This window comes from Phyllobates terribilis, unplaced genomic scaffold (genome assembly GCF_046119375.1).
Source record: "Phyllobates terribilis strain yellow unplaced genomic scaffold, ASM4611937v1 Scaffold_2__4_contigs__length_985480577, whole genome shotgun sequence".
Lineage (NCBI taxonomy): Eukaryota > Metazoa > Chordata > Amphibia > Anura > Dendrobatidae > Phyllobates > Phyllobates terribilis.
Window position 1 is genome coordinate 963,678,377 of NW_027362762.1, and position 27,624 is coordinate 963,706,000.

Consider the following 27,624-nt stretch of genomic DNA (forward strand, 5'->3'; position numbering starts at 1 on the left):
TAGGACCTCCCTACAACGCCTGGGCATGCTCCTGATGAGGTTCAGTATTGTGTGTGGCCTCCACGTGCCTGTATGACCTCCCTACAATGCCTGGGCATGCTCCTGATGAGGCTGAGTATTGTGTGTGGCCTCCACGTGCCTGTATGACCTCCCTACAACGCCTGGGCATGCTCCTGATGAGGCTGAGTATTGTGTGTGGCCTCCACGTGCCTGTATGACCTCCCTACAACGCCTGGGCATGCTCCTAATGAGGCTGGGTATTGTGTGTGGCCTCCACGTGCCTGTATGACCTCCCTACAGCGCCTGGGCATGCTCCTGATGAGGCTGAGTATTGTGTGTGGCCTCCACGTGCCTGTATGACCTCCCTACAACGCGTGGGCATGCTCCTGATGAGGTTCAGTATTGTGTGTGGCCTCCACGTGCCTGTATGACCTCCCTACAACGCCTGGGTATGCTCCTGATGAGGCTGAGTATTGTGTGTGGCCTCCACGTGCCTGTATGACCTCCCTCCAACGCCTGGGCATGCTCCTGATGAGGCTGAGTATTGTGTGTGGCCTCCACGTGCCTGTATGACCTCCCTACAACGCCTGGGCATGCTCCTCATGAGGCTGAGTATCGTGTGTGGCCTCCACGTGCCTGTATGACCTCCCTACAACGCCTGGGCATGCTCCTGATGAGGCTGAGTATTGTGTGTGGCCTCCACGTGCCTGTATGACCTCCCTACAACGCCTGGGCATGCTCCTGATGAGGCTCAGTATTGTGTGTGGCCTCCACGTGCCTGTATGACCTCCCTACAACGCCTGGGCATGCTCCTGATGAGGCTCAGTATTGTGTGTGGCCTCCACGTGTCTGTATGATCTCCCTACAACGCCTGGGCATGCTCCTGATGAGGCTGAGCATTGTGTGTGGCCTACACGTGCCTGTATGACCTCCCTACAACGCCTGGGCATGCTCCTGATGAGGCTCAGTATTGTGTGTGGCCTCCACGTGCCTGTATGACCTCCCTACAACGCCTGGGCATGCTCCTGATGAGGCTCAGTATTGTGTGTGGCCTCCACGTGCCTGTATGACCTCCCTACAACGCCTGGGCATGCTCCTGATGAGGCTGAGTATTGTGTGTGGCCTCCACGTGCCTGTATGACCTCCCTACAACGCCTGGGCATGCTCCTGATGAGGCTGAGTATTGTGTGTGGCCTCCACGTGCCTGTATGACCTCCCTACAACGCCTGGGCATGCTCCTGATGAGGTTGAGTATTGTGTGCGGCCTCCACGTGCCTGTATGACCTCCCTACAACGCCTGGGCATGCTCCAGATGAGGCTGAGTATTGTGTGTGTCCTCCACGTGCCTGTATGACCTTCCTACAACACCTGGGCATGCTCCTGATAAGGCTCAGTATTGTGTGTGGCCTCCACGTGCCTGTATGACCTCCCTACAACGCCTGGGCATGCTCCTGATGAGGCTGAGTATTGTGTGCGGCCTCCACGTGCCTGTATGACCTCCCTACAACACCTGGGCATGCTCCTGATGAGGCTCAGTATTGTGTGTGGCCTCCACGTGCCTGTATGACCTCCATCCAACGCCTGGGCATGCTCCTGATGAGGCTGAGTATTGTGTGTGGCCTCCACGTGTCTGTATGATCTCCCTACAACGCCTGGGCATGCTCCTGATAAGGCTGAGTATTGTGTGTGGCCTACACGTGCCTGTATGACCTCCCTACAACGCCTGGGCATGCTCCTGATGAGGCTGAGTATTATGTGTGGCCTCCACGTGCCTGTATGACCTCCCTACAACGCCTGGGCATGCTCCCGATGAGGCTAAGTATTGTGTGTGGCCTCCACGTGCCTGTATGACCTCCCTACAATGCCTGGGCATGCTCCTGATGAGGCTGAGTATTGTGTGTGGCCTCCACGTGCCTGTATGACCTCCCTACAAAGCCTGGGCATGCTCCTGATGAGGCTGAGTATTGTGTGTGGCCTCCATAAGCCTGTATGACCTCCCTACAACGCCTGGGCATGCTCCTGATGAGGCTCAGTATTGTGTGTGGCCTCCACGTGCCTGTAGACCTCCCTACAACGCCTGGGCATGCTCCTGATGAGGCTGAGTATTGTGTGTGGCCTCCACATGCCTGTATGACCTCCCTACAGCGCCTGGGCATGCTCCTGATGAGGCTGAGTATTGTGTGTGGCCTCCACGTGCCTGTATGACCTCCCTACAACGCCTGGGAATGCTCCTGATGAGGCTCAGTATTGTGTGTGGCCTCCACGTTCCTGTATGACCTCCCCACAATGCCTGGGCATGCTCCTGATGAGGCTGAGTATTGTGTATGGCCTCCACGTGCCTGTATGACCTCCCCACATCGCCTGGGCATGCTCCTGATGAGGCTGAGTATTGTGTGTGGCCTCCACGTGCCCGTATGACCTCCCTACAATGCCTGGGCATGCTCCTGATGAGGCTGAGTATTGTATGTGGCCTCCATGTGCATGTAGGACCTCCCTACAACGCCTGGGCATGCTCCTGATGAGGTTCAGTATTGTGTGTGGCCTCCACGTGCCTGTATGACCTCCCTACAACGCCTGGGCATGCTCCTGATGAGGCTGAGTATTGTGTGTGGCTTCCACGTGCCTGTATGACCTCCCCACAACGCCTGGGCATGCTCCTGATGAGGCTGAGTATTGTGTGTGGCCTCCACGTGCCTGTATGACCTCCCTACAACGCCTGGGCATGCTCCTGATGAGGCTGAGTATTGTGTGTGGCCTCCACGTGCCTGTATGATCTCCCTACAACGCCTGGGCATGCTCCTAATGAGGCTGGGTATTGTGTGTGGCCTCCACGTGCCTGTATGACCTCCCTACAGCGCCTGGGTATGCTCCTGATGAGGCTGAGTATTGTGTGTGGCCTCCACGTGCCTGTATGACCTCCCTACAACGCCTGGGCATGCTCCTGATGAGGCTGAGTATTGTGTGTGGCCTCCACGTGCCTGTATGACCTCCCTACAACGCCTGGGCATGCTCCTCATGAGGCTGAGTATCGTGTGTGGCCTCCACGTGCCTGTATGACCTCCCTACAACGCCTGGGCATGCTCCTGATGAGGCCGAGTATTGTGTGTGGCCTCCACGTGCCTGTATGACCTCCCTACAACGCCTGGGCATGCTCCTGATGAGGTTCAGTATTGTGTGTGGCCTCCACATGCCTGTATGACCTCCCTACAACGCCTGGGCATGCTCCTGATGAGGCTGAGTATTGTGTTTGGCCTCCACGTGCCTGTATGACCTCCCTAAAACGCCTGGGCATGCTCCTGATGAGGCTGAGTATTGTGTGTGGCCTCCACGTGCCTGTATGACCTCCCTACAACGCCTGGGCATGCTCCTCATGAGGCCGAGTATCGTGTGTGGCCTCCACGTGCCTGTATGACCTCCCTACAACGCCTGGGCATGCTCCTGATGAGGCTGAGTATTGTGTGTGGCCTCCACGTGCCTGTATGACCTCCCTACAACGCCTGGGCATGCTCCTGATGAGGCTGAGTATTGTGTGTGGCCTCCACGTGCCTGTATGACCTCCCTACAACGCCTGGGCATGCTCCTGATGAGGCTCAGTATTGTGTGTGGCCTCCACGTGCCTGTATGACCTCCGTACAAAGCCTGGGCATGCTCCTGATGAGGCTCAGTATTGTGTGTGGCCTCCACGTGCCTGTATGACCTCCCTACAACGCCTGGGCATGCTCCTGATGAGGCTGAGTATTGTGTGTGGCCTCCACGTGCCTGTATGACCTCCCTACAACGCCTGGGCATGCTCCTGATGAGGCTGAGTATTGTGTGTGGCCTCCACGTGCTTGTATGACCTCCCTACAACGCCTGGGCATGCTCCTGATGAGGCTCAGTATTGTGTGTGGCCTCGACGTGCCTGTATAACCTCCCTACAACGCCTGGGCATGCTCCTGATGAGGCTGAGTATTGTGTGTGGCCTCCACGTGCCTGTATGACCTCCCTACAACGCCTGGGCATGCTCCTGATGAGGCTGAGTATTGTGTGTGGCCTCCACGTGCCTGTATGACCTCCCTACAATGCCTGGGCATGCTCCTGATGAGGCTGAGTATTGTGTGTGGCCTCCACGTGCCTGTATGACCTCCCTACAACGCCTGGGCATGCTCCTGATGAGGCTGAGTATTGTGTGTGGCCTCCACATGCCTGTATGACCTCCCCACAACGCCTGGGCATGCTCCTGATGAGGCTGAGTATTGTGCGTGGCCTCCACGTGCCTGTATGACCTCCCTACAACGCCTGGGCATGCTCCTGATGAGGCTGAGTATTGTGTGTGGCCTCCACGTGCCTGTATGATCTCCCTACAACGCCTGGGCATGCTCCTAATGAGGCTGGGTATTGTGTGTGGCCTCCACGTGCCTGTATGACCTCCCTACAGCGCCTGGGTATGCTCCTGATGAGGCTGAGTATTGTGTGTGGCCTCCACGTGCCTGTATGACCTCCCTACAACGCCTGGGCATGCTCCTGATGAGGCTGAGTATTGTGTGTGGCCTCCACGTGCCTGTATGACCTCCCTACAGCGCCTGGGTATGCTCCGGATGAGGCTGAGTATTGTGTGTGGCCTCCACGTGCCTGTATGACCTCCCTACAACGCCTGGGTATGCTCCTGATGAGGCTGAGTATTGTGTGTGGCCTCCACGTGCCTGTATGATCTCCCTACAACGCCTGGGCATGCTCCTAATGAGGCTGGGTATTGTGTGTGGCCTCCACGTGCCTGTATGACCTCCCTACAGCGCCTGGGTATGCTCCTGATGAGGCTGAGTATTGTGTGTGGCCTCCACGTGCCTGTATGACCTCCCTACAACGCCTGGGCATGCTCCTGATGAGGCTGAGTATTGTGTGTGGCCTCCACGTGCCTGTATGACCTCCCTACAACGCCTGGGCATGCTCCTCATGAGGCTGAGTATCGTGTGTGGCCTCCACGTGCCTGTATGACCTCCCTACAACGCCTGGGCATGCTCCTGATGAGGCTGAGTATTGTGTGTGGCCTCCACGTGCCTGTATGACCTCCCTACAACGCCTGGGCATGCTCCTGATGAGGCTGAGTATTGTGTGTGGCCTCCACGTGCCTGTATGACCTCCCTACAACGCCTGGGCATGCTCCTAATGAGGCTGAGTATTGTGTGTGGCCTCCACGTGCCTGTATGACCTCCCTACAACGCCTGGGCATGCTCCTGATGAGGCTGAGTATTGTGTGTGGCCTCCACGTTCCTGTATGACCTCCCCACAATGCCTGGGCATGCTCCTGATGAGGCTGAGTATTGTGTGTGGCCTCCACGTGCCTGTATGACCTCCCCACAACGCCTGGGCATGCTCCTGATGAGGCTGAGTATTGTGTGTGGCCTCCACGTGCCCGTATGACCTCCCTACAACGCCTGGGCATGCTCCTGATGAGGCTCAGTATTGTCTGTGGCTTCCACGTGCCTGTATGACCTCCCCACAACGCCTGGGCATGCTCCTGATGAGGCTGAGTATTGTGTGTGGCCTCCACGTTCCTGTATGACCTCCCCACAATGCCTGGGCATGCTCCTGATGAGGCTGAGTATTGTGTGTGGCCTCCACGTGCCTGTATGACCTCCCCACAACGCCTGGGCATGCTCCTGATGAGGCTGAGTATTGTGTGTGGCCTCCACGTGCCCGTATGACCTCCCTACAATGCCTGGGCATGCTCCTGATGAGGCTGAGTATTGTATGTGGCCTCCACGTGCCTGTAGGACCTCCCTACAACGCCTGGGCATGCTCCTGATGAGGTTCAGTATTGTGTGTGGCTTCCACGTGCCTGTATGACCTCCCTACAACGCCTGGGCATGCTCCTGATGAGGCTGAGTATTGTGTGTGGCCTCCACGTGCCTGTATGACCTCCCTACAACGCCTGGGCATACTCCTGATGAGGTTCAGTATTGTGTGTGGCCTCCACGTGCCCGTATGACCTCCCTACAATGCCTGGGCATGCTCCTGATGAGGCTGAGTATTGTATGTGGCCTCCACGTGCCTGTAGGACCTCCCTACAACGCCTGGGCATGCTCCTGATGAGGCTGAGTATTGTGTGTGGCTTCCACGTGCCTGTATGACCTCCCCACAACGCCTGGGCATGCTCCTGATGAGGCTGAGTATTGTGTGTGGCCTCCACGTGTCTGTATGACCTCCCTACAACGCCTGGGCATACTCCTGATGAGGTTCAGTATTGTGTGTGGCCTCCACGTGCCAGTATGACCTCCCTACAACGCCTGGGCATGCTCCTGATGAGGCTGAGTATTGTGTGTGGCCTCCACGTGCCTGTATGACCTCCCTACAACGCCTGGGCATGCTCCTGATGAGGCTGAGTATTGTGTGTGGCCTCCACGTGCCTGTATGACCTCCCTACAACGCCTGGGCATGCTCCTGATGAGGCTGAGTATTGTGTGTGGCCTCCACGTGCCTGTATGACCTCCCTACAACGCCTGGGCATGCTCCTCATGAGGCTGAGTATTGTGTGTGGCCTCCACGTGCCTGTATGACCTCCCTACAACGCCTGGGCATGCTCCTGATGAGGCTGAGTATTGTGTGTGGCCTCCACGTGCCTGTATGACCTCCCTACAACGCCTGGGCATGCTCCTGATGAGGCTGAGTATTGTGTGTGGCCTCCACGTGCCTGTATGACCTCCCTACAACGCCTGGGCATGCTCCTGATGAGGCTGAGTATTGTGTGTGGCCTCCACGTGCCTGTATGACCTCCCTACAAAGCCTGGGCATGCTCCTGATGAGGCTCAGTATTGTGTGTGGCCTCCACGTGCCTGTATGACCTCCCTACAACGCCTGGGCATGCTCCTGATGAGGCTGAGTATTGTGTGTGGCCTCCACGTGCCTGTATGACCTCCCTACAACGCCTGGGCATGCTCCTGATGAGGCTGAGTATTGTGTGTGGCCTCCACGTGCCTGTATGACCTCCCTACAACGCCTGGGCATGCTCCTGATGAGGCTCAGTATTGTGTGTGGCCTCCACGTGCCTGTATGACCTCCCTACAACGCCTGGGCATGCTCCTGATGAGGCTGAGTATTGTGTGTGGCCTCCACGTGCCTGTATGACCTCCCTACAACGCCTGGGCATGCTCCTGATGAGGCTGAGTATTGTGTGTGGCCTCCACGTGCCTGTATGACCTCCCTACAATGCCTGGGCATGCTCCTGATGAGGCTCAGTATTGTGTGTGGCCTCCACGTGCCTGTATGACCTCCCTACAATGCCTGGGCATGCTCCTCATGAGGCTGAGTATTGTGTGTGGTCTCCGCGTGCCTGTATGACCTCCCTACATCGCCTGGGCACACTACTGATGAGGCTCAGTATTGTGTGTGGCCTCCGCGTGCCTGTATGACCTCCCTACAACGCCTGGGCATGCTCCTGATGAGGCTCAGTATTGTGTGTGACCTTCACGTGCCTGTATGACCTCCCTAAATCGCCTGGGCACACTACTGATGAGGCTCAGTATTGTGTGTGGCCTCCGCGTGCCTGTATGACCTCCCTACAACGCCTGGGCATGTTCCTGATGAGGCTGAGTATTGTGTGTGGCCTCCACATTCCTGTATGACCTCCCTACAACGCCTGGGCATGCTCCTGATGAGGCTGAGTATTGTGTGTGGCCTTCACGTGCCTGTATGACCTCCCTACAATGCCTGGGCATGCTCCTGATGAGGCTGAGTATTGTGTGTGGCCTCCACATGCCTGTATGACCTCCCTACAACGCCTGGGCATGCTCCTGATGAGGCTGAGTATTGTGTGTGGCCTCCACGAGCCTGTATGACCTCCCTACAACGCCTGGGCGTGCTCCTGATGAGGCTGAGTATTGTGTGTGGCCTCCACGTGCCTGTATGACCTCCCTACAATGCCTGGGCACGCTCCTGATGAGGCTGAGTATTGTGTGTGGCCTCCACGTGCCTGTATGACCTCCCTACAACACCTGGGCACGCTTCTGATGAGGCTGAGTATTGTGTGCGGCCTCCACGTGCCTGTATGACCTCCCTACAACGCCTGGGCATGCTCCTGATGAGGCTGAGTATTGTGTGTGGCCTCCACATGCCTGTATGACCTCCCTACAACGCCTGGGCATGCTCCTGATGAGGCTGAGTATTGTGTGTGGCCTCCACGAGCCTGTATGACCTCCCTACAACGCCTGGGCATGCTCCTGATGAGGCTGAGTATTGTGTTTGGCCTCCACGTGCCAGTATGACCTCCCTACAACACCTGGGCATGCTCCTGATGAGGCTCAGTATTGTGTGTGGCCTCCACGTGCCTGTATGACCTCCCTACAACACCTGGGCATGCTCCTGATGAGGCTGAGTATTGTGTGTGGCCTCCACGTGCCTGTATGACCTCCCTACAACACCTGGGCAAGCTCCTGATGAGGCTGAGTATTGTATGTGGCCTCCACGTGCCTGTATGACCTCCCTACAACACCTGGGCATGCTCCTGATGAGGCTCAGTATTGTGTGTGGCCTCCACGTGCCTGTGTGACCTCCCTACAACGCCTGGGCATACTCCTGATGAGGCCGAGTATTGTGTGTGGCCTCCACGTGTCTGTATGACCTCCCTACAACGCCTGAGCATGCTCCTGATGAGGCTGAGTATTGTGTGTGGCCTCCATGAGCCTGTATGACCTCCCTACAACGCCTGGGCATGCTCCTGATGAGGCTCACTATTGTGTGTGGCCTCCACGTGCCTGTATGACCTCCCTACAACGCCTGGGCATGCTCCTGATGAGGCTGAGTATTGTGTGTGGCCTCCACGTGCCTGTATGACCTCCCTACAACGCCTGGGCATGCTCCTGATGAGCCTCAGCATTGTGTGTGGCCTCCACGTGCCTGTATGACCTCCCTACAATGCCTGGGCATGCTCCTGATGAGGCTGAGTATTGTGTGTGGCCTTCTCGTGCCTGTATGACCTCCCTACAATGCCTGGGCATGCTCCGGATGAGGCTGAGTATTGTGTGTGGCCTCCACGTGCCTGTATGACCTCCCTACAACGCCTGGGCATGCTCCTGATGAGGCGGAGTATTGTGTGTGGCCTCCACGTGCCTGTATGACCTCCCTACAATGCCTGGGCATGCTAATGATGAGGCTGAGTATTGTGTGTGGCCTCCACGTGCCTCTATGACCTCCCTACAATGCCTGGGCATGCTCCTGATGAGGCTGAGTATTGTGTGTGGCCTCCATGTGCCTGTATGACCTCCCTACAATGCCTGGGCATGCTCCTGATGAGGCTCAGTATTTTGTGTGGCCTCCACGTGCCTGTATGACCTCCCTACAATGCCTGGGCATGCTCCTGATGAGGCTCAGTATTTTGTGTGGCCTCCACGTGCCTGTATGACCTCCCCACAACGCCTGGGCATGCTACTGATGAGGCTGAGTATTGTGTGTGGCCTCCACGTGCCTGTATGACCTCCCTACAACGCCTGGGCATGCTCCTGATGAGGCTGAGTATTGTGTGTGGCCTCCACGTGCATGTATGACCTCCCTACAATGCCTGGGCATGCTCCTGATGAGGCTGAGTATTGTGTGTGGCCTCCACGTGTCTGTATGACCTCCCTATAACGCCTGGGCATGCTCCTGATGAGTCTCAGTATTGTGTGTGGCCTCCACGTGCCTGTATGACCTCCCTACAACGCCTGGGCATGCTCCTGATGAGGATGCGGATGGTCTCCTGTGGGATCTCCTCCCAGACCTGGACTAAAGCATCCGCCAACTCCTGGACAGTCTGTGGTGCAACGTGACGTTGGTGGATGGAGCGAGACATGATGTCCCAGATGTGCTCAATCGGATTCAGGTCTGGGGAACGGGCGGGCCGGTCCATAGCTTCAATGCCTTCATCTTGCAGGAACTGCTGACACACTCCAGCCACATGAGGTCTGGCATTGTGTTGCATTAGGAGGAGCCCAGGGCCAACCTCACCAGCATGTGGTCTCACAAGGGGTCCGAGGATCTCATCTCGGTACCTAATGGCAGTCAGGCTACCTCTGGCGAGCACATGGAGGGCTGTGCGGCGCTCCAAAGAAATGCCACCCCACACCATTACTGACCCACTGCCAAACTGGTCATGCTGAAGGATGTTGCATGCAGCAGATCGCTCCCCACGGCGTCTCCAGACTCTGTCACGTCTGTCACATGTGCTCAGTGTGAACCTGCTTTCATCTGTGAAGAGCACAGGGCGCCAGTGGAGACTTTGCCAATCCTGGTGTTCTGTGGCAAATGCCAAGCGTCCTGCACGGTGTTGGGCTGTGAGCACAACCCCCATCTGTGGACGTCGGGCCCTCATACCACCCTCATGGAGTCGGTTTCTAACCGTTTGTGCAGACACATGCACATTTGTGGCCTGCTGGAGGTCATTTTGCAGGGCTCTAGCAGTGCTCCTCCTGTTCCTCCTTGCACAAAGGCGGAGGTAGCGGTCCTGCTGCTGGGTTGTTGCCCTCATACGGCCCCCTCCACGTCTCCTGGTGTACTGGCCTGTCTCCTGGTAGCACCTCCAGCCTCTGGACACTACACTAACAGACACAGCAAACCTTCTTGCCACAGCTCGCATTGATGTGCCATCCAGGAATAGCTGCACTACCTGAGCAACTTCTGTGGGTTGTAGAGTCCGTCTCATTCTACCACGAGTGTGAAAGCACAACTAACATTCAAAAGTGACCAAAACATCAGCCAGAAAGCATTGGTACTGAGATGTGGTCTGTGGTCCCCACCTGCAGAACCACTCCTTTATTGAGGGTGTCTTGATAATTGCCAATAATTTCCATCTATTGTCTATTCCATTTGCACAACAGCATGTGAAATTGATTGTCAATCAGTGTTGCTTCCGAAGTGGACAGTTTGATTTCACAGAAGTTTATATTCTGTTATTTGAGTGTTCCCTTTATTTTTTTGAGCAGTGTATATTTTAAATTTTTGCACCAGTAACTTTCGTATATTGCAGTTTCCTGATTGGCCACTAGATGTCAGCTCTGTATTATGTATTCTTTTGTGCAGTAACAGCCAGCACCCAGCAGGTGGCGATCTTTTAAGGCTTATTCTTACCTCCCAGCTGCTAAGGTTTTGAAAGAAGAAGTACAAAGCGGCCGCCCAGACGCCAGCGGTGGCCAAGATGCAGAAAAGTGCCAGAGGACGGATCTTCTCCGAGCTGCGGAGCTGCAAATGGAAAATAGAGCGTGTGCTGAGAAAACAAAGTCTGCTCCGCCTGCGCATCCCTATTATATCTATGCACTTTACGGTTTATGTGTCGCTAACATCGTACCCTCTCCTGTTACCTTCATGATAATATAAAACGCCAGATAAAGCAGCAGGTTACAGATGAATATCCCCAACAGGTACGACGCAAAGTCCCGGGGGCGATACACCAGTCCAAAGATGGCGCTGGAAGCCGAAAAAAGGAAAGGTGAGAAGTCATGTGACACGATTCCAGCGCCCAGAATATGTCCTGTACTCACAAGAACCAGTTGACGATGTTCCCCACGATCAGCAGGATCATCCTGTCCTGAGGGAGAAAGACGGCGACTATGAGACTGCGCCCCGAAGTAACGCCGACCATTCACATCAATCACTAGCAGCAGCGGAGACCCTGATTCCAGACGTTACCTACCATGTACATGGGTCGGCTGCACTGCTGCACGCAGTCTGTGTACAGAATCTGGAAGATTCGGCGGAAAATCCCGAAATCTGTGCAGAAAGCAAACGATAAACCTGGAAAATCCCTGGCAGGAGACCGGGAAGTTGAGATCTGCAGTGCTGTTTGTGATCACACTAGAGCTCCTGCCTGGTGCAAGGGACGAGGAGGTCAGAGGTTCTAGTCACTGACTGTCAGTACCGATATCACAGACGAGCTCTGCAGTGTGAGAATCCGGGAAAACAGCACCCCAGATCTCAGCTTTCTGGGTTTGGCTTAAGTGACGACAAAAAAAAAAACATTTACTGAAAATGAAAAATGTGGAAACTGGTTGTAAAAATCTAACTTCTAGGCTGAGATCTGATTCCTTGAAGTTTCAGGCCCAAAGCCTGAGGCTGCACTATTAAGACCACAATAGGTCCCTTTAGATTTGTGCTGTTGAAGGGCCCTTGTGTGGATCAGAATCAGCACATACATCAATAGGCAGCGTGGAGACAGTCCCGCGCATGGTGCTGCCATTAGGACCTCTCAGTAGTGCAGCCTCAGGCCTCGGGCCTGTAACTATAATCCATCACATCTCAGGCTGGAAGAAAGATATTAACAAATGGATTTGACTTTTGTGTTCAGGGATAGATAAAGAAAGGAGCGGAAAGGACGTTACCTGCATTGGACACGTCTGAGACAGGAGAGCGCAGGAGAGAGCAGAGAGATGGAGAGCGTCAGAAAGGAGGAAACCAGCACCAGGGTGAGGACAGGATCTCTATGGGGCATGTATACACCTGTTCTGGATCCATCCCTGTATATTGTACTCAGAAATGTATCAAACAGTTAATACTGTGCTTGTCTAGTTCAGTTGGGTGGTTGCTATTGTTCTCTGGTGTCAGCCAATGCATGTTAGGCCTCATTAGATAACTATACAGGACGTCTGTGGTGCGTATACATCATCTATCCTGACAGGAAGGGTAACCGGAGGGACCCCCCATTCTCCTCACCGATCCTGAAGCGTCCCATGTAGTAGATGTGAGTGCTGAGCGCCAGCGAGCCGACCACGTGGATGACGGAGAAGATCACCCAAAACCACCAGTTATCCTTCCCGAACACCTAGAAGAAGGGAGAAGACGCGATGACTGGAGGCCAATCTGTAATTCCCGTATCTGCCACATAAGAGGCAACATGGTGACCGCATGAGAAGACGCGACGTGATTAAAGGGGATGTCCAGAGAGAGCAGGAGAGGTGATCACTGGAAAACCCCTTTAAAGTTCTGCTTTCTGAGATGTGGTCTCCTTCGGGCATCTTATTTCTTAGGTTCATGCATTCTTGAGTACGAACACTTCTTACAATCGCTTTTCACTATTAATATTGCAACATTTGTCTTCTACATCCTCTATGTATCAGTGTACATGAGGGGTGGACACAGGCAGAAGGGGCCCCTGTGCGAGAACAGAGAGTGGGCCCTCTGCAGTCCAATACGTCCTGATTATGCCTCATAGGTGGCAGCGGCCTCCGTATCTCTAGGACCCGGGTGGTCTTCCTCCATGTATCACTGCACACAGAGGATGCAGAAGCTGCTAGGACTTACAGAGCACGGAAAGTCTTCTCCGTCCTCTATATATCACCGTACATAGCAGATGAGAATGAGTTAACAGGGACTTGTCAGTGAGCTCATTCTGATAGCAGCTCATGCAAAAAGTTTCAGATGTATCATCTTAGTACATTCTATGATTTCTACATCCACACACATGGGAAGACGATCGGACCGACCTCTGGGAGATCTGCCCCCTCGTGTACATACATAACTTCATATCAATCACTGTGAACAGATGACAAAGAGAGGAGACTGGAGAACGTACCACCCCCAGGACTGCCAGGAAAATGACCAAAGCAAAGGAGGCGTAGGCAGCGTAGGCGCTGGCGTTGATGTCAGGGTGCCGCGTCTGGTACAGCTTCAGCATGCAGAGCCCCGCGATCATATACATGAAGGAGGTGTCTGTGGAGGAAACATAGGAAAACGGATTCACTGTATGGAGACAGGACTGGATGAATGTGATGGAGAGCGAAGATGAGAATGACTGCCAGGAAGAACTAACAGAGGAACCCAGGAAGGAATTATCCAGAGAATAAGAGAGTCCTCACACCGAGAGTAACAACGGAGACGGGTAAGAGAATTATCTCACTGCCAGGAAGCAATGAAAGACGGACACACAGAGGGATCTATTATATAGAGTCATTACACACAGAGGGATCTATTATATAGAGTCATTACACGCAGAGGGATCTATTATATAGAGTCATTACACGCAGAGGGATCTATTATATAGAGTCATTACACACAGAGGGATCTATTATATAAAGTCATTACACACAGAGTGATCTATTATATAGAGTCATTACACACAGAGGGATCTATTATATAGAGTCATTACACACAGGGATCTATTATATAGAGTCATTACACACAGAGGAATCTATTATATAGAGTCATTACACACAGAGGGATCTATTATATAGAGTCATTACACGCAGAGGGATCTATTATATAGAGTCATTACACGCAGAGGGATCTATTATATAGAGTCATTACACGCAGAGGGATCTATTATATAGAGTCATTACACGCAGAGGGATCTATTAAATAGAGTCATTACACGCAGAGGGATCTATTATATAGAGTCATTACACACAGAGGAATCTATTATATAGAGTCATTACACGCAGACAGATCTATTATATAGACTCATTACACGCAGAGGGATCTATTATATAGAGTCATTACACACAGAGGGATCTATTATATAGATTCATTACGTGCAGAGGGATCTATTATATAGAGTCATTACACACAGAGGGATCTATTATATAGAGTCATTACACACAGAGGGATCTATTATATAGAGTTATTAAACACAGAGGGATCTATTATATAGAGTCATTACATGCAGAGTGATCTATTATAGAGTCATTACACGCAGAGGGATCTATTATATAGAGTCATTACACGCAGAGCGATCTATTATATAGAGTCATTACACACAGAGTGATCTATTATATAGAGTCATTACACACAGAGGGATCTATTATATAGACTCATTACACACAGAGGGATGTATTATATAGAGTCATTACACACAGAGGGATGTATTATATAGAGTTATTACACACAGAGGCATCTATTATATAGAGTCATTACACACAGAGGGATCTATTATATAGAGTCATTACACACAGAGGGATCTATTATATAGAGTCATGACACACAGAGTGATCTATTATATAGAGTCATGACACACAGAGGGATCTATTATATAGAGACATTACACACAGAGGGATCTATTATATAGAGTCATTACACACAGAGGGATCTATTATATAGAGTCATTACACACAGAGGGATCTATTATATAGAGTCATTACACACAGAGCGATCTATTATATAGAGTCTTTACACACAGAGGGATCTATTATATAGAGTCATTACACACAGAGCGATCTTTTATATAGAGTCATTACACACAGAGGGATCTATTATATAGAGTCATTACACGCAGAGTGATCTATTATATAGAGTCATTACACGCAGAGGGATCTATTATATAGAGTCATTACACACAGAGGGATCTATTATATAGAGTCTTTACATTGAAGGATCTATTATATAGAGTCATTACACACAGAGGGATCTATTATATAGAGTCATTACACACAGAGGGATCTATTATATAGAGTCATTACACACACAGGGATCTATTCTATAGAGTCATTACACACAGAGGGATCTATTATATAGAGTCATTACACACAGAGGGTTCTATTCTATAGAGTCATTACACACAGAGGGATCTATTATATAGAGTCATTAAACGCAGAGGAATCTATTATATAGAGTCATTACACACAGGGATCTATTATATAGACACATTACACACAGAGCGATCTATTATATAGAGTCATTACATGCAGAGGGATCTATTATATAGAATCATTACACGCAGAGGGATCTATTATATAGTCATTACATGCAGAGGGATCTATTATATAGAGTCATTACACGCAGAGGGATCTATTATATAGAGTCATTACACGCAGAGGGATCTATTATATAGAGTCATTACACGCAGAGGGATCTATTATATTGAGTCATTACACACAGAGGGATCTATTATATAGAGTCATTACACACAGTGATCTATTATATAGAGTCACTACACACAGAGCGATCTATTCTATAGAGTCATTACACACAGAGGGATCTATTATATAGAGTCATTACACACAGAGGGATCCATTATATAGAGTCATTACACACAGAGGGATCTATTATATAGAGTCATTACACACAGAGGGATCTATTATATAGAGTCATTACACGTAGAGGGATCTATTATATAGAGTCATTACACGCAGAGGGATCTATTATATAGAGTCATTACACACAGAGGGATCTATTATATAGAGTCATTACACACAGAGGGATCTATTATATAGAGTCATTACACACAGAGGGATCTATTATATAGAGTCATTACACACAGAGGGATCTATTATATAGAGTCATTACACGCAGAGGGATCTATTATATAGAGCCATTACACGCAGAGCGATCTATTATATAGAGTCATTACACACAGAGGGATCTATTATATAGAGTCATTACACACAGAGGGATCTATTATATAGAGTCATTACACGCAGAGGGATCTATTATATAGAGTCATTACACACAGTGATCTATTATATAGAGTCATTACACACAGAGCGATCTATTATATAGAGTCATTACACACAGAGGGATCTATTATATAGAGTCATTACACACAGAGGGATCCATTATATAGAGTCATTACACACAGAGGGATCTATTATATAGAGTCATTACACACAGAGGGATCTATTATATAGAGTCATTACACGTAGAGGGATCTACTATATAGAGTCATTACACGCAGAGGGATCTATTATATAGAGTCATTACACGCAGAGGGATCTATTATATAGTCATTACACACAGAGGGATCTATTATATAGAGTCATTACACACAGAGTGATCTATTATATAGAGTCATTACACACAGAGGGATCTATTATATAGAGTCATTACACACAGAGGGATCTATTATATAGTCATTACACACAGAGGGATCTATTATATAGAGTCATTACACACAGAGGGATCTATTATATAGAGTCATTACACCCAGAGGGATCTATTATATAGAGTCATTATACACAGAGGAATCTATTATATAGTCATTACACGCAGAGGGATCTATTAAATAGAGTCATTACACACAGAGGGATCTATTATATAGAGTCATTACACACAGAGGGATCTATTAAATAGAGTCATTACACGCAGAGGGATCTATTATATAGAGTCATTACACACAGAGGAATCTATTATATAGAGTCATTACACGCAGACAGATCTATTATATAGACTCATTACACGCAGAGGGATCTATTATATAGAGTCATTACACACAGAGGGATCTATTATATAGATTCATTACGTGCAGAGGGATCTATTATATAGAGTCATTACACACAGAGGGATCTATTATATAGAGTCATTACACACAGAGGGATCTATTATATAGAGTTATTAAACACAGAGGGATCTATTATATAGAGTCATTACATGCAGAGTGATCTATTATAGAGTCATTACACGCAGAGGGATCTATTATATAGAGTCATTACACGCAGAGCGATCTATTATATAGAGTCATTACACACAGAGTGATCTATTATATAGAGTCATTACACACAGAGGGATCTATTATATAGACTCATTACACACAGAGTGATGTATTATATAGAGTCATTACACACAGAGGGATGTATTATATAGAGTTATTACACACAGAGGCATCTATTATATAGAGTCATTACACACAGAGGGATCTATTATATAGAGTCATTACACACAGAGGGATCTATTATATAGAGTCATTACACACAGAGTGATCTATTATATAGAGTCATGACACACAGAGGGATCTATTATATAGAGACATTACACACAGAGGGATCTATTATATAGAGTCATTACACACAGAGGGATCTATTATATAGAGTCATTACACACAGAGGGATCTATTATATAGAGTCATTACACACAGAGCGATCTATTATATAGAGTCATTACACACAGAGGGATCTATTATATAGAGTCATTACACACAGAGCGATCTTTTATATAGAGTCATTACACACAGAGGGATCTATTATATAGAGTCATTACACGCAGAGTGATCTATTATATAGAGTCATTACACGCAGAGGGATCTATTATATAGAGTCATTACACACAGAGGGATCTATTATATAGAGTCTTTACATTGAAGGATCTATTATATAGAGTCATTACACACAGAGGGATCTATTATATAGAGTCATTACACACAGAGGGATCTATTATATAGAGTCATTACACACATAGGGATCTATTCTATAGAGTCATTACACACAGAGGGATCTATTATATAGAGTCATTACACACAGAGGGTTCTATTCTATAGAGTCATTACACACAGTGATCTATTATATAGAGTCATTACACACAGAGCGATCTATTATATAGAGTCATTACACACAGAGGGATCTATTATATAGAGTCATTACATGCAGAGGGATCTATTATATAGTCATTACACGCAGAGGGATCTATTATATAGAGTCATTACACACAGGGATCTATTATATAGACACATTACACACAGAGCGATCTATTATATAGAGTCATTACATGCAGAGGGATCTATTATATAGAATCATTACACGCAGAGGGATCTATTATATAGTCATTACACGCAGAGGGATCTATTATATAGAGTCATTACACGCAGAGGGATCTATTATATAGAGTCATTACACGCAGAGGGATCTATTATATAGAGTCATTACACGCAGAGGGATCTATTATATAGAGTCATTACACACAGAGGGATCTATTATATAGAGTCATTACACACAGTGATCTATTATATAGAGTCATTACACACAGAGCGATCTATTATATAGAGTCATTACACACAGAGGGATCTATTATATAGAGTCATTACACACAGAGGGATCCATTATATAGAGTCATTACACACAGAGGGATCTATTATATAGAGTCATTACACACAGAGGGTTCTATTCTATAGAGTCATTACACACAGAGGGATCTATTATATAGAGTCATTAAACGCAGAGGAATCTATTATATAGAGTCATTACACACAGGGATCTATTATATAGACACATTACACACAGAGCGATCTATTATATAGAGTCATTACATGCAGAGGGATCTATTATATAGAATCATTACACGCAGAGGGATCTATTATATAGTCATTACACGCAGAGGGATCTATTATATAGAGTCATTACACGCAGAGGGATCTATTATATAGAGTCATTACACGCAGAGGGATCTATTATATAGAGTCATTACACGCAGAGGGATCTATTATATAGAGTCATTACACACAGAGGGATCTATTATATAGAGTCATTACACACAGTGATCTATTATATAGAGTCATTACACACAGAGCGATCTATTATATAGAGTCATTACACACAGAGGGATCTATTATATAGAGTCATTACACACAGAGGGATCCATTATATAGAGTCATTACACACAGAGGGATCTATTATATAGAGTCATTACACACAGAGTGATCTATTATATAGAGTCATTACACACAGAGTGATCTATTATATAGTCATTACACACAGAGTGATCTATTATATAGAGTCATTACACACAGAGGGATCTATTATATAGAGTCATTACACACAGAGGGATCTATTATATAGAGTCATTACACACAGAGGGATCTATTATATAAAGTCATTACACACAGAGTGATCTATTATATAGAGTCATTACACACAGAGGGATCTATTATATAGAGTCATTACACACAGAGGGATCTATTATATAGAGTCATTACACACAGAGGGATCTATTATATAGAGTCATTACACACAGAGGGATCTATTATATAGAGTCATTACACACAGAGGGATCTATTATATAGAGTCATTACACACAGAGTGATCTATTATATAGAGTCATTACACACAGAGTGATCTATTATATAGTCATTACACACAGAGTGATCTATTATATAGAGTCATTACACACAGAGGGATCTATTATATAGAGTCATTACACACAGAGGGATCTATTATATAGAGTCATTACACACAGAGGGATCTATTATATAGAGTCATTACACACAGAGGGATCTATTATATAGAGTCATTACACACAGAGGGATCTATTATATAGAGTCATTACACGCAGAGGGATCTATTATATAGAGTCATTACACGCAGAGGGATCTATTATATAGAGTCATTACACACAGAGGGATCTATTATATAAAGTCATTACACACAGAGTGATCTATTATATAGAGTCATTACACACAGAGGGATCTATTATATAGAGTCATTACACACAGGGATCTATTATATAGAGTCATTACACACAGAGGAATCTATTATATAGAGTCATTACACACAGAGGGATCTATTATATAGAGTCATTACACACAGAGGGATCTATTATATAAAGTCATTACACACAGAGTGATCTATTGTCAGGCAAAAGGTATTTTTGCCCGAGTTTTAAAAAATGAGAGATGTTTTTAAAAAAGAAAAAAAAACCCACCCCCTATCTGTTTGTAAGTGAAGACATAGAACTCACTTTTGCTTTTCCCCAAACCAGGAATTTTTATGACCCGCCATAAAACCTCAGTCCAGGGCAAGCGCTAGTACAAACCGGAAAATCCCTCCAAAAAATCCCATTGTTTAATTGTACAAACGTTTTATGCCAATTTTAATCACGCACAGGTCTGACAGAAACATCGGAACCACGTTTTTTGAATGCTTACCTTTTTCCCATTACAATAGTATAACTTGCATAACTGAGGAATGACCGGGAACTGAGATAATGGATTCTGAGCTTCTGAGCGTCATAGAGGTTTCATATTTAATATCTATCTTCATGAATATTGGTGACGGTCAAGATGATGTCTCCCTCTTGGATGTGGGACCCCCCCACACCAAGATATGGAATCTGAAGGATCTGTTAGGTCTTCTGCAGCTGGGTGGGCTCGCAAAGCCGAGCCCCCCTTGTAAGGTAAATAAGGGGTGTTCCCCAGAGTTTTGGCTGCTTACTAAAAAGCAAATCGGCCATTTTCAGGTCATTCTTCTCAGGGACGTCGAACGCACGCACATCACGCGGCGTAAGAAGAATCACCTCTAATTTCCGGGGAGCCGTCCCTCCCCACAGAATCTGAGACCATCACCTTGTGAAGCAGGTTTTGCTATTACTTATCCCTTTTATTTTAATAACTGTTTATGCATACATGTAAATTGTCTCCTTTATAATATCTTGTATATATTTTGTAAACACTGCCCACCTTTTGGGAGTAAATCATTAATTATTTACCAGTTTCTTTCTTCTTGTCCTATGTCGAGCAAACACGTTCCTCACCCGCTAATTCACGTTACCTACCAGGTACCCGATCCACCTGTTAAGCGATCGGTGGTGGCAGTATACCAGTATTTATGTGATATTGTGGTTTGAGGGTGGCTGGTCGGAGGTATATATACGTTCCTGGAAGGAACTGGTGGTATATATACGTCCTGTCACATCACGTGCCGCAATAGTCGACATAAATGAGAGCAGCTGCACCCGTGCTTATCCTCTGTCAATACCGTGTTTGACCAGCAGGATAAGGGGGCGCCAGAGAGCTGCAAGGTCTGACCCAAGAGTGGGTGTTGTTTTCATGACAAATTGGTGGCAGCGGTGGGATCATAGGACATTAGTGATCTGGTTTGAGCAATCATTCCTCTCACTAAAAACTTGCACAAAAGTTTTGAAGATCGAACTCAGTGTTTATTAGATCTGAGACAATACTGTATGTGTAGCAGTTACCCCTACCCTTCTTCGCTTTTTCTTTTCTATTTTTATTTTGGTGATCATGGTCGTAGTTGGGGAGTCCTGGTATCACCAGCAGAAAAAGGACACTCTTACTGGAATATGTATAACCAAAGGCATTGACCCCCACGGCAAAAGCAAAGAACAAATGATTTCTGAACTGTTACAAGGTGCTGCAGAGCCCGTCCGACAGCAGAGCCCTGATGAGGGGGCGGCCAGCCAAGGCCCGGATGGCGCTGCTGCCGGGGTCCAACCGGTGATTGCCAGCCATACCCGCAACCAGGGTAGTGTGGACCCCCACCTGCAGATGGCCTTGGAGGAGCTCGCCACAGACAATCATGATGGACGACTGGAGCTGATCCTGAAATTCCAGGAGCGGGCTGAGCGACAAGCTGACCGAGAGGCTGCTGAGCGACAAGCTGACCGACAACACCAGCTGGAGCTAGCCCGGATTCAGAAGGAGTCGCCCTCTACGCAGACCCGTGAGTCCAACAGTGCCAGCTGCTTTAAACCTCGTCCTGAGCACTTCCCTGTGATGGAAAAGGATGGGGACTTGGACACATTTCTGCGAGGCTTTGAAAAGGCCTGCAGGCAGTATCAGCTGCCCATGGACCAATGGGCAAGATATTTGACTCCAGGGCTCCGAGGAAAAGCTTTGGAGGTGTTTGCTTCCCTCCCTCGAGAGCAGGATGGAGACTATGAGGCCGTCAAGCAGGCCCTGATAAAAAAGTACCAGCTGACTCCGGAGGTTTACCGGAAAAAATTCAGAACCCTCCAGCGTGGACCACAGGACACCTACCGTGATGTGGTAGACGGGCTCAGAATCAACTTTGAGCAGTGGATCCAAGGACTGTCAGCGACCACCTTTGAGCAGCTAAAGGACCTGATGGTGAAAGACCAGTTCCTGCATCTGTGTCCGACTGAGGTACGGCAGTTCGTGATGGATCGGGAGCCACCTGATGCCAATAAAGCAGCGCAGATCGCAGACACCTACGAGGCCAACCGGAGACCAGAGGTGCGGAAGCCGGTCGTCGCCAGCTGGAAAGGGGGTAAGCCATCAACCACCATCCCTGCCCCTGCCAGCCGACCTTCCGGAGGCCTTTTTCCCGTTGCCAAGGCCCTGCCTGCATCCGATGCCCGCAGGTGTTATTCCTGCAACCAGACTGGTCATCTCAGCGCCACTTGCCCAGAGAAGCAGAGGAAGAACCCCCCATCCAAGGCCCCAGGGCCTAATGCTTCAGTTCTTTTGGTGGGTGGGCCGGTTGGGAGGGCCTGTGAAAACTTTCAGTCTGTCAGGGTGGGGGACACTCTCACTGTAGGCCTCAAGGACACTGGGGCCGAACGAACCCTCATCCGACCTGAACTGGTGTCCCCTGAAGCGCTTATTCCAGGAAAGACCCTGACTGTCACTGGGATTGGGGGCGTCCGATGCCCCTTGCCCATGGCCCGGGTTTTTATTGATTGGGGTGCGGGGAGTGGGGTGAAGGAAGTGGGAGTATCCAAAAACCTACCTGCAAATGTTTTGTTGGGAACTGATTTGGGGAGGATGTTTGCTTATTATGTCCCTGACACCCCTCCCCGATCTGATACGGTTGGTAAGGTTAATGCTAATAATGTGAATGTCAATGCTTTACATGATGATGGTGATGATGATGATGATGATGATGATGTTGTTGTATTGGAAGGTGCAGGAGAACTCAGCCATGTCACTCTGCGGGGTGATGTTGCTGAGGATCCCCTAGCAGGAGCAAATGTCAGTGCCAAGGGTAATGGGGAGAGGCACGAGGACCATGAAGCAGGTGGTGCTGTGCCAGTGACCAGTGTCACAACAGATGGAGACCTGGCTGATGGTAGCTGCCGCATACGTAGCACTGTGCCTGAGGTAATGGAGGATGATGGAGAAGTAGTTCTCATGGCCTCTCAGGCTAATGAGACGGTGTTATTCCCCGGGGAGACGGCCTATATAGCCGCTGTTACCCGCAGTCAGAGTGCCCAGAATGCAAGTAACGCCCTGCCTTCTGGACCCCCCTCGAACAGAGGAATAACTGAATCAGGTATGGACCCAGAGCCGGTCCCAGAGGGTCCCAGTGAGGACGTGGCCTTAACCTCACTTCTGGCTTCCTCCAGCCAGGAGTTTCAGGCAGCTCTGCACTCAGATGATAGTCTGGAGACGTTAAGGAGCCTCGCGGAGAAACCCACCTCCGAGTCGGATAAGGAGAGGGTATTCTGGGACCAAGGGAGGTTGTACCGGGAGACAGTTCCCTGTACACCCCAACAGGAGTGGCTGAGGGAAAGACAGCTGGTCGTCCCCTACCCATTCAGGGATGAGTTGTTGCGGATCGCCCATGAAATTCCACTCGCTGGACACTTGGGGGTTAGCAAAACCAAGGCCCGGCTGTCTCATCACTTTTATTGGCCCAAAATGAGGACAGATGTGGTGAACTACTGTCGATCCTGTACCACGTGTCAAAGAGTGGGAAAGTCAGGGCCGGCCCCCAAAGCCCCCCTGATCTCTTTGCCAGTGATAGAGGAGCCTTTCCAGAGGATTGCTGTGGACATTGTGGGACCACTGGCCATACCCAGCAGCTCTGGAAAAAGATTCATCCTTACCGTGGTAGACTATGCTACCCGGTATCCGGAGGCAGTAGCCCTGTCCTCAATTAGGGCGGATAAGGTGGCGGACACCCTCTTGGCCATCTTTTCGCGAGTAGGATTTCCCAGGGAGATGCTTACCGACCAGGGGACTCAGTTCATGTCACGCTTAATGGAGGCCCTATGTAAGAAAATGCAGGTGCAGCATCTGGTATCGAGTGCGTATCACCCACAGACCAATGGTTTGTGTGAGCGATTCAACGGTACCCTCAAACAGATGTTAAAAATGCTGGTTGAGACCCAGGGTCGCGACTGGGAGCGTTACCTCCCACACCTGCTATTTGCTTACAGAGAGGTTCCACAGGCCTCGACGGGGTTCTCCCCCTTTGAGCTCCTGTATGGCAGGCGTGTCCGAGGACCCCTTGGGTTGATAAGGGAATTCTGGGAAGAAGAGCCGAGCTCCCCAGGAGTGTCCATCGTGGAGTATGTCATGCGCTTCCGTGACAAGATGCAGACCTTGACGCAGTTGGTGCATGACAACATGGCGCAAGCCCAGGCTGACCAGAAGCATTGGTACGACCAGAACGCCCGAGAACGGACCTACCAGGTGGGTCAGAAGGTGTGGGTGCTGGTCCCCGTACCAAAGGACAAGCTTCAGGCGGCCTGGGAAGGCCCGTACGTCATTCACCAACAGCTCAACCCGGTCACCTACGTGATCACACTTGACCACGAGCGGGGTAGGCGGAAGGCGTTTCACGTTAATATGATGAAGGCTCATCAAGAACGTGGAACCTGCGTCCTACCGGTCTGCAACCTGCCCGAGGATGGGGAGGATGACCCCCTCTTGGACATGCTCGCCCAAGCGAAGGCCAGCGGGTCCCTAGAGGATGTAGAGCTAAGCGACTTGCTATCCGCAGACCAGAGGTCTCAGATGCAAGCAGTGCTGAAACCCTTCCAAGCAGTGTTCACCAACCTGCCTGGCAGGACTGAAGTGGCGGTCCATGAAGTGGACACCGGGAATCATGCCCCACTCCGGCGGACAGCCTATCGAATCTCCGACGAGGTGCAGCATGTCATGCGCCAGGAGGTCGAGGAGATGCTGCAGTTGGGGGTGATTAAGCGGTCCAAGAGCGCGTGGGCCTCACCTGTAGTCCTAGTGCCTAAGAAGGACCGGACCACCCGGTTCTGTGTGGACTACAGGGGGCTCAACGCTATCACCGCCTCTGACGCACAACCAATGCCACGCATTGAGGAGCTGCTGGAGCGGTTAGCCAGCGCGAGCTATCTCTCCATTATGGATTTGAGTCGGGGATATTGGCAGATTCCCTTGAGCCCCGGGGCTCAGGAGAAGTCCGCCTTTATCACCCCCTTCGGATTGTATGAATCCACGGTCATGCCCTTCGGCATGAAAAATGCCCCTGCCACGTTCCAGCGAATGGTCAACCACCTGCTCCAGGGACTGGAGAGGTACGCAGTAGCGTACCTGGATGACATTGCCATCTTCAGTCCCACCTGGGAGGATCACCTCGAGCATCTGCAGCAGGTGCTCGGGCGCATTCACCAGGCGGGCTTGACCATCAAGCCGGGAAAGTGCCAGATGGGCATGAACGAGGTCCACTACCTGGGGCACCGGGTAGGTGGGGGTACTCTGAAGCCAGAGCCTGGGAAGGTGGACGCTATCGTGTCCTGGCCCACCCCCAGGACCAAGAAGCAGGTGCAGTCCTTCTTGGGCACCGCAGGGTACTATAGACGCTTTGTGCAGGACTATAGTAGCCTTGCGAAGCCCTTGACAGACCTCACCAGGAAGAGCCTACCCCATTCCGTCAAATGGACGGATGAATGCGAGGTGGCCTTTAGGGCTTTGAAGACTGCCCTGAGCAGCTCTCCTGTACTAAAGGCGGTCGACGGCACACGGCCACTCTTAGTACAGACCGACGCCAGTGAATTTGGCCTCGGTGCTGTACTCAGCCAGGTCGACTCGGGGAACCAAGAACACCCCTTGTTGTACCTAAGCCGGAAACTGCTGCCGAGGGAAGTGGCCTATTCCACCATAGAGAAGGAGTGCCTGGCCATTGTATGGGCCCTCAACCGCTTACAGCCTTACTTGTACGGGCGCCCCTTCACTGTCGTGACTGACCACAACCCCCTGAGTTGGCTGCACACCATGTCAGGTGCCAACGGAAGGTTGTTACGCTGGAGCCTCACCCTCCAGCAGTACGACTTTACCGTTCAACACCGCAGGGGCAGCGAGCATGGCAATGCCGATGGGTTGTCCCGGCGAGGGGAGCCTCCAGACATACGCTTGGAGGAGTACCAGAAGGTCCTACCTCCATAGCGCAGTCAAAAAGGGGGAGGTGTCAGGCAAAAGGTATTTTTGCCCGAGTTTTAAAAAATGAGAGATGTTTTTAAAAAAGAAAAAAAAACCCACCCCCTATCTGTTTGTAAGTGAAGACATAGAACTCACTTTTGCTTTTCCCCAAACCAGGAATTTTTATGACCCGCCATAAAACCTCAGTCCAGGGCAAGCGCTAGTACAAACCGGAAAATCCCTCCAAAAAATCCCATTGTTTAATTGTACAAACGTTTTATGCCAATTTTAATCACGCACAGGTCTGACAGAAACATCGGAACCACGTTTTTTGAATGCTTACCTTTTTCCCATTACAATAGTATAACTTGCATAACTGAGGAATGACCGGGAACTGAGATAATGGATTCTGAGCTTCTGAGCGTCATAGAGGTTTCATATTTAATATCTATCTTCATGAATATTGGTGACGGTCAAGATGATGTCTCCCTCTTGGATGTGGGACCCCCCCACACCAAGATATGGAATCTGAAGGATCTGTTAGGTCTTCTGCAGCTGGGTGGGCTCGCAAAGCCGAGCCCCCCTTGTAAGGTAAATAAGGGGTGTTCCCCAGAGTTTTGGCTGCTTACTAAAAAGCAAATCGGCCATTTTCAGGTCATTCTTCTCAGGGACGTCGAACGCACGCACATCACGCGGCGTAAGAAGAATCACCTCTAATTTCCGGGGAGCCGTCCCTCCCCACAGAATCTGAGACCATCACCTTGTGAAGCAGGTTTTGCTATTACTTATCCCTTTTATTTTAATAACTGTTTATGCATACATGTAAATTGTCTCCTTTATAATATCTTGTATATATTTTGTAAACACTGCCCACCTTTTGGGAGTAAATCATTAATTATTTACCAGTTTCTTTCTTCTTGTCCTATGTCGAGCAAACACGTTCCTCACCCGCTAATTCACGTTACCTACCAGGTACCCGATCCACCTGTTAAGCGATCGGTGGTGGCAGTATACCAGTATTTATGTGATATTGTGGTTTGAGGGTGGCTGGTCGGAGGTATATATACGTTCCTGGAAGGAACTGGTGGTATATATACGTCCTGTCACATCAC

At 49.3% G+C, this 27,624-nt stretch overlaps 1 protein-coding gene across 2 annotated transcripts in view; it reads right to left on the minus strand.

The window, feature by feature from the left end:
* SIDT1 (SID1 transmembrane family member 1) overlaps nt 1-27,624 on the minus strand; it is a 294,206-nt gene that overhangs the window by 37,555 nt on the left and 229,027 nt on the right. Inside the window, exons 19-25 of one of the 2 annotated variants that reach the window (XM_073668653.1) lie at nt 13,514-13,650; nt 12,655-12,763; nt 12,324-12,338; nt 11,639-11,715; nt 11,487-11,533; nt 11,307-11,412; nt 11,077-11,187 (exon numbers count right to left, since the gene is read on the minus strand). In XM_073668653.1, the coding sequence (XP_073524754.1) occupies nt 11,077-11,187; nt 11,307-11,412; nt 11,487-11,533; nt 11,639-11,715; nt 12,324-12,338; nt 12,655-12,763; nt 13,514-13,650 (602 nt within the window). The remainder of the gene's footprint in view (nt 1-11,076; nt 11,188-11,306; nt 11,413-11,486; nt 11,534-11,638; nt 11,716-12,323; nt 12,339-12,654; nt 12,764-13,513; nt 13,651-27,624) is intronic. The other variant, XM_073668654.1, reaches the window with a different exon arrangement.